This window comes from Triplophysa dalaica, chromosome 3 (genome assembly GCF_015846415.1).
Source record: "Triplophysa dalaica isolate WHDGS20190420 chromosome 3, ASM1584641v1, whole genome shotgun sequence".
Taxonomy (NCBI): domain Eukaryota; kingdom Metazoa; phylum Chordata; class Actinopteri; order Cypriniformes; family Nemacheilidae; genus Triplophysa; species Triplophysa dalaica.
The window spans coordinates 7,412,990-7,420,511 of record NC_079544.1 but is presented as its reverse complement, the minus strand read 5'-3'; the positions used below and the strand labels follow the sequence as shown (position 1 = coordinate 7,420,511).

Genomic DNA, 7,522 nt, shown 5'->3' with positions numbered 1-7,522 from the left:
CCAATTTACACAGAGTGCATAGAGAAAATACATAAGTGGTCAACAGTGATGTCCAACTCTAAAGATGTATAGCTTTGCTATTATTTTAATAATTTACATTATTATTCACGTTAGATGTTGTATTTGAAGTGAAAACTGAAGCACAGCTTTAGGAAATATTGGCTAAAATTATCCTTTTTTCTACGTCTTTTAATTAAAATAAACCCATATTTTTTTTATAAAAAAAATGAATTTAACTGGGACAATAGACAAATTCCCAAGATGTAAACAATGGTTAAGAACCATTTCTGGTTTCATTTTATTTATTTTATTTAAATGTCGTTCCAGTCCTTCTGAAACCTAATATCTCCATATTTCGTAATTTATTTTGTCATTAATCATAAGTATCACCCTTTGTTTGTCAATGGGTTTTGCAAATATCTAACCTAAAGTATAATTATTAAGTATTAAAAAGTGCTTGTCAACTTTGACAGTACAGTGTTGAATCAAAAATCAATTTAAAAACAAAAAACAGCCAATTTGGACCTACAAGGTGTCTGAAGGACAGTGACGATATATAATTAAAGATATTTGTTTAACAATTTGATCAAGTTATAAATATTATGTTAGTTGTATTTTGTTCAAACGTTTGTGTAGTGGTACAGAAACTGATAAAGGAAGTTCTTCTGGACCATAGTTGGATAAGTGTTGCTTACGTTTTCCGAAGTGGTCTTTATTACTACAAAGCTAAATTACATCTGCTGTTTTTCGGCCACATGTTTTAATGGTTTAAGGCTTAAACTGACCTGGGTGGGAATGTAAAGCAAATATAGCTCCGTGACATCACATTTGGCCTGGTGTGAAAATGATCAATAATGGTGCTTGGCTGATGGTGCATCACTTTCTTTCCGTCCAACATCATTGCACTGTATCATCAGGCCCTGTATTTGAGATGAGCACTCATACAAGTTCATACACTGTAGCTGTTCAGCACCACCTAGTGGCCAATTGGCACTTTTTCAATTAATCAATGTGATGTGTTTTGCATTTTATTTTCGACTTTTTCCAAAATACTTTTGGGTGTTTTGAAGGACAGAATAAATTAAAACATTCGTTTTTAATTGTTAATACAGACTGTTAATAACTACTTTAATAATTGCACGCAACATAAAGCACATCATACATGAAAATCATAAAGATCATAATTTATGAAGTGATTAAGAAGGGAAAGGTTTACATTTTTTGTATAATCATATTTATTCGGGTCATTTTAGAATTTGCACCAAGTTGTAATGTGGACCGTTTTCAAATTCTGTCAGCATTGTTGATTAAACTCCCACCACCCCCCCCCCCCCAAAAAAAAACTGATTCACACAGACCACTGAAAGAGTATGTGGTTCACTGCTTCTTAAATATAACCAGACCGCCTCATCTATTGTGCTCCATTCATTTGCCCGCAACAGACGTTTCATTCTAAAATATTTTCCAAGACTCCGACATCTTGTGTTTGGGAATGTCAACATTTGCAGAGAGTGGTCCTTCTCTAATCCGGCAGACTGTGGAATAGAGGGAGGATTAGGGGCTAGTTTGTTTTCCTGGTCTCTTGGAATGTTCCCTTAGCAGCGCTTTTGTACCTGGGCCAGGCCCAAGGTCATCCTTCTGTCTCCACGCAGCTCCTTTTGTGTCTTCTAGCAAGTCTCAACCGCACAGAGTCAACACGGCTCCCTCCTCAAAAGCAGAATGTGAGTGGAATTTCAATCCTTGTCGCAACACTCGCTAAATGTTACTTAGTTTTCTCATTAAGCAATTTGAGTGCCCCTCCTTCCCCCGGCTGATGTTGTGTTTGACTTAAATGTTGAGAGGAAAAAAAGATCAGCATTCCAGTGTATCTCTCAGCCTGTCTGCATCATTCATCAGAGGTTTTGTGCCTGGTGTCTGATTGAAGTCTGATGGATTAACTGACTCAGGTAGGCAGTGTTATTAGTCACTGCTTCAACTTGTGCCACACTTTAGCATTATCGCTTTCAATTATTTCAGATCTTTGCTTGAATAGGCCTCTTTTTAAGCTCATGTATGATGAATGGGTTGAGAGTTGAATCATCTCCATTTCTGAAACATAAATGACTTAAGATCAGTTTTTACTAAACCTTTATGTAGCTATTTTGAATTTATCTCGTTTGACTTAAGAGTTCTAGTGTTAAAACTGTTCTGGTCTTTTAGAAATATGTCTTGTTCATTTTAATGTTTTAAAGTATGAAAATGCGGAACTTGCAACAATATTTTGATTATGAAGCTTGTGCCGAGTGTATTACCTTTTCCCCTAACATTCGTTTACCATATATGTTACATATGGGAGAATGTTAAAGTGCTTTATTCTTGTAACACACTCAACATTTTCTTTGCATTTGAGGGCTGATGCTCAAGTAAATTAATGTTACTATAAATCTCATTTTAGCTGTCTTTCCGAAACCTCAGATGTCTAAATTTGCCTGAAACTTTTTAAATGATTAAAAACTTTGTTGTTAATCACTCGTTAATGTTGTTTATGTTTAGATGTTTGCAAATGCCACATAATGTAAAGGATGACTAATAATAATAATATTTGGCAAAAAAATTAACTCAAGAAATCTTGAGATCCAAGAAGGACTGCAGCTATATGCTTTTATATGATACAATTTTAACTGTGAATAATTGATTTGCTATTTGGATTCGACCTATAAATTGGATTTTTGTGTTGTCCAAATATACAGATTCTATGAAATGTTAATAATATGAGGTAAATAAGAGAAAAGTAGCCTAATTCACGATTTATTGGGACAGATATGTGAGGGACTGACATATTAAACTATCAGTCAAGTTGAATAATGCGGTCAAATATCAAATTGTCACCACACGTTTTTCATGAAAAAAGCATAAAGTGTAGCCGTCTCTCTTTATATAGAATAGGCGTCAATACATCATTCGATAAAGCCGTAAAGAGCCACCAGATGTCGCACTATCTGCACCTTACACGGCATCAGTTGACCTCGTCTTGGCGATTTAAGCTTAAAAGTGTGCGAAATGCATTATTTGCTCTCATCAAATTATCAAGTTATAGTTATAGTATGAACAGTGCAAATATATAACATATTGCAATATGCGACTGGATCATGATACAAAAAATAATTTAATTGGATTTTGCTACATGCGTTTAGGCATTTGAACTGTTCTCTATGGAATAAAACCTTGAAATAAAACTTGAAAAATATAAACATATGATTTAATGCTTAATCTTGATTCATGAAGAAGTCGAAGGGAAATCACTGTGTTTGGGCACTTTTGCCGTACCATGAATTTATTTTGAGTACTTTTGTCAAGGTACACTTGAACAAAAACTGTTAGTGTAGCAAACACACAAACGTTGAAAGAATGACACTTGACATACTTGACACAATGACATGAACAGTTCGTCGATTCATCGCGACTTTTTAAATAAACGTAACACGCTTCCGTACTTTAACTATTTCAAATAACGAAATACACTTCTGGAAATACTTTAGATCCGTCAAAAATCTAATATACAAATCTGTGTATAAAAATATAATTTTTGAGCGCCATCCTATGCTTATCCAATAAAATAGATCCGTCGGTTGCACATCGCACAGCACTATAAACTCGGTGCTTTCTCTAAAAGTAAGCCTATTTTTCCGACATATAATCTCTCGTAGGTTTACCCAAATGCGCAAAAACGGTCACATCATGCTTGAATAAGTGTAACATTTCCAGAGACTTAATGATCCAATGCAAATAAATTATTCAATGAACACTTTAAGGCTTCTCTTACAGAAAATAAAGATACATTAGAGTCTGTTCATTTGATGTTATAGGCTACTGTAGCTGCAGTCTCAGCTCAAGTGTGAAATCCCAAGGGGATGGAAGGAGTCTCTGTCCAGCAGCCAAGAGCCGATGTAAACGAGCGCGTTTGAGTACCAGTGGATGCCGTCCTCCTGCAAGGTGACGTTTGAAGCACGAGTCGGGAAAAGCCACGTCATCAAGCTGTGACCTAATCGGACCGGTGCAAAAGCCCAATGCGCCCATCTGTGATTTTCAATAACCGCGTAGCAAGACACCAGCACCTGATCCACAATAATGGTTCCGTGCGCGGTGACGGGCGCGTAAGAGCCCTGGTACTCTTCAGTGTAAATCCTCTTCACTGTGACGCTCTTGAAAGTCCCGTGCGTGCCATCAGAAACTAGAACTTTGTCTCCACGCTTCACGTTGCTGGCAAATTTCGCTATCATACCTGAAACAGGCGAACCGTTTACAACGAAGACCAGGTGCGCTGCTGTAAGGGCGAGCTTTATAGAGGGATTTGACGTCTCGATGACAAGGAATTGCCTTCTGGTATGCGGGTCGTGGTCCATGAACATTATAAAGTCGCTGAATGAGATATTTCCCGTATCGTCCGCAGCCATAACCCGGTCGCCAACTTGGAGATCTTCGATATGTTTCCTCCTCCCATCGGCGAGTGTCACCGTGCCAGATCCAGGAAAGCATCCCCCTGATTTAGCAGCGACTGAATTTTCTAAATAAATAAAAAAAGAGAAAGATTTATTAAGGTATAAATGTATAGCCTTCAGCAGACAAAAGGTCTTGTGAACTTGTGTTGAGACTGTCATGACCCAGTCTGTTGAGTCTGGCTTCTGAATTAACATAAAGTGATCAGGCATTGTTATTTAAATGAAGCCTAGACTTTCCCTGATCCCTGCGTAACTGTTTGCACAGGTGCAGCAACCCAAAGTGCCAATTCACATACCGCATTACTCTTCACATACCATATAGAGCAAAAACAACTTGCTTTAGTGAACATTTCTTGTAAAGATTTGTCGTTTTCAATACCCTCTGTGTGTGCGTGTTTGCTTTGATTAGAATGCTCCTAATTTATTGCGACTCGACATGCTGCCAAACATTCTGAATGGTTTGTCTTGTGTTTAGTTTTTTAGATAATTTTTTTAATAATATTTTTCTATTACGCTCCAACCACTTTTGGACTTTTTATGACCATTTTGGACTCCTCAAATAAAAACAGCCAAGACCGAAGTCTAAATTATGCATCCAGAACTTTAGGAGCTGTTAGAGAGTAAAAGTGATGGTGTTGCTCTCACCTGCTTTGACAGAGCAATGTATGTGGGCTTTGGACTCGTAATAGACCCAGTCAAATCCAGCCTCCACCGCAAGCCTTGACAGCATCCCATACTTGCTCTTATCCCTGTCTGAGGTAGTTATGTCCACCGCCCGTCCCTCGTAGTGCAAAGATTCATCGAAATGGTGACCGTCCTCATCCCAGCCCTCCGTGACGCGCAATTTCACACCGGGCCACTGGTTCATGACGGATATCGCCAAAGAATTCAGCTTGTCCTTACAACGCTGGATGGGCGAGAGAGACAGTCTGTCAAAAATATAAATACCGACCTTTCCTTTAAGTGTCAGAAAAGTGCTGAACCTAACCCTTGAAAAAAATCGTTATTCTAGTACAAAAGCCAAATCATGTAAGCTTGTGATTATTGCGTTCACGTTCAATATCATGCATCAGGTTGTAGATAGAGCTTTAAGTGATTTGGGAGACGTGGAGCTCGTTTCATTGGCCCATATCACAGACTCCAGACTGATCGATCGATAACAGATTAAACAGAGCTGAAAATTTAAGTTCTTGCTCTCAGGCGGGGCAACTGCAAAGACGTTTTCTCTAACGACTCCTTCTGGGTATTAATTTATTGCTTTAGTTTGTAAAGGTTCACCGGAGTGTCTGATGTGTTATTGGAAAAGTCTCAACGAACATCATTTCTTGAGCACATTTAAACAGTTTAGCAGCTGACAGAAACGCAAAAAAAAACGCGCTCACTGCGACAGCCGGTTATTTGCAATAACAGACGCGCAACATCAGTGTCAAAGATCATCCCTGACCCACATTATCATTAAGTCCTCAATGCAAGAAGCCATATAAAGGAGATCTGTTTAAACACAGATGTGATCACAATTAAGAAATGTTAACCAATGGGGCATACCAGAGACAAAAATATTACCCTACAGTCTAAGTCTCAACCTATATGTTTGGAGAAGGAGGTGTTTCATGTATTAATTATGTAATTAACTGCCAGATGTCTGTGTGAATAAGCCAAATCAATGCGGAGCCCGTATGTTGTTAACAGGGTGCGTAATTTGCGCAAATGATAAAAAATAAGATCGTACCCATTCCCAGTGCTACAAACTATCATTTTCATAAATTTTACAAAGCATCGTTCATATTTGGATATGCTGTCATGAAGTTGAACGCCGGTTTAAGACATCTTAAACTTAGTTCTATGGCGCGCTGTCAGCGTCTCCAAGTGTCCGCAAGATTAGGGCTGCGCGGTTACGCACTCATGGGTCCATACCTGTGTCATCAGTCTGTCAGCATTTGTGTTTTCCTCGTCTTTGAAGATGATGTCAGGATTATAGTTGGGAATCAATTCCTTAAATCTCTCAGAATTCCTTGTAATTTTGCCTTCGTATTTGCCGCTGGCCCCAAGGGTTTTCTCGGCAACGTTGGGAATGAATTGCTTGTAAGCCAACGGCGTTAATTTCTTTGGGTGTCTTCGTTTTCCATAACCTCTACCAGGACCACAGGCTAATCCACAAGGCGTCAGGAAAATGCAGATAAAAGACAGAAAAGCAATTTGCTTCAGATGCAGCCTTACATCCATGACGTTAAATGAGCTTTTCTGATGTATAAAGTTGCTCACTTGTGCTTCTGACGGTCCACAGTTTCTTCTCGCGCGTAGCGGATGGATGCTACCCAACGACCACTACTACCCAAGCAGGTGCAATAACGACCGCTCTCGATAACCACTGAGTGAGCACATTGGAGGCTGGCTGTCACAGCTAAGTGGGAGACGAAAGCGATTTAGTTTCGACGGGAGGTAGGGTCAGACGCTTATGAGTGGAGGCAGTCTATCCATATGAATTACAGAGCAAATCTTTGGCAAGGGGGAGGGAGTCTGTTGACTCGACGGAGTGCTATGATGCCATCCAAGCAAAGGTTCTCCATACCTCCCTGTTTGTTACAGAAATTACACAAATGCATCACGTTGTCATGGTAAACTATAGGAAAATTAAATGTTTTGTTTGAATTCAATGTAAAAACAGTGCTCAATGATCAGTAATGAAAAGAGGATGAAATAATTGTAGTTTATTAATGAAAGCACAGATGAGCACTTTAGTGGCTCAGAAATAAGTCCCTAAAGGCTGTCTCTTCATTCCCTCCTAATGACTAATCATGTTTAATGTTTATTAGTCAGAGATCTTTCTTCAGTTCTGTTGTATAGCCCACACAGAGTTTCTAGAAAACTAATCATTAGTTACTTACTGAACCGCAGGATCTGAAAGCTGCACTTGTTTCGGGACATCTGAAGCTTTGATAAGCTCATAATGTTCCTTACAGAGTGATTTGGGGGTATTTTTAGGTAGGTGTGAGGCAATGCTTTTCGCAATTGTCTTTGGTTGGGCCATTATTGGGTAATTCAAA

General features: G+C 38.7%; 1 protein-coding gene across 1 annotated transcript; it reads right to left on the bottom strand.

The window, feature by feature from the left end:
- Positions 1–3,580: 3,580 nt before the first annotated feature.
- Positions 3,581–6,823, bottom strand: shhb (sonic hedgehog signaling molecule b). The gene is made up of 3 exons (XM_056743803.1): positions 6,393–6,823; positions 5,124–5,385; positions 3,581–4,543 (listed from the first exon to the last, which is right to left on the bottom strand). Exons 1-3 carry the CDS (start codon positions 6,699–6,701, stop codon positions 3,864–3,866), a joined length of 1,251 nt encoding a protein of 416 aa, XP_056599781.1. The 5' UTR covers positions 6,702–6,823; the 3' UTR covers positions 3,581–3,863.
- Positions 6,824–7,522: the final 699 nt, after the last annotated feature.

Excerpts from the sequence above, each read along its gene's own strand:
- shhb (XM_056743803.1), bottom strand. The coding sequence starts at position 6,701 with ATGGATGTAAGGCTGCATCTGAAGCAAATTGCTTTTCTGTCTTTTATC. Across the intron at positions 5,386-6,392 it reads CTGACAGACTGATGACACAG|CGTTGTAAGGACAAGCTGAA; the intron begins GTATGGACCCAT and ends TCGCCCATCCAG. Across the intron at positions 4,544-5,123 it reads ACATTGCTCTGTCAAAGCAG|AAAATTCAGTCGCTGCTAAA; the intron begins GTGAGAGCAACA and ends TTATTTATTTAG.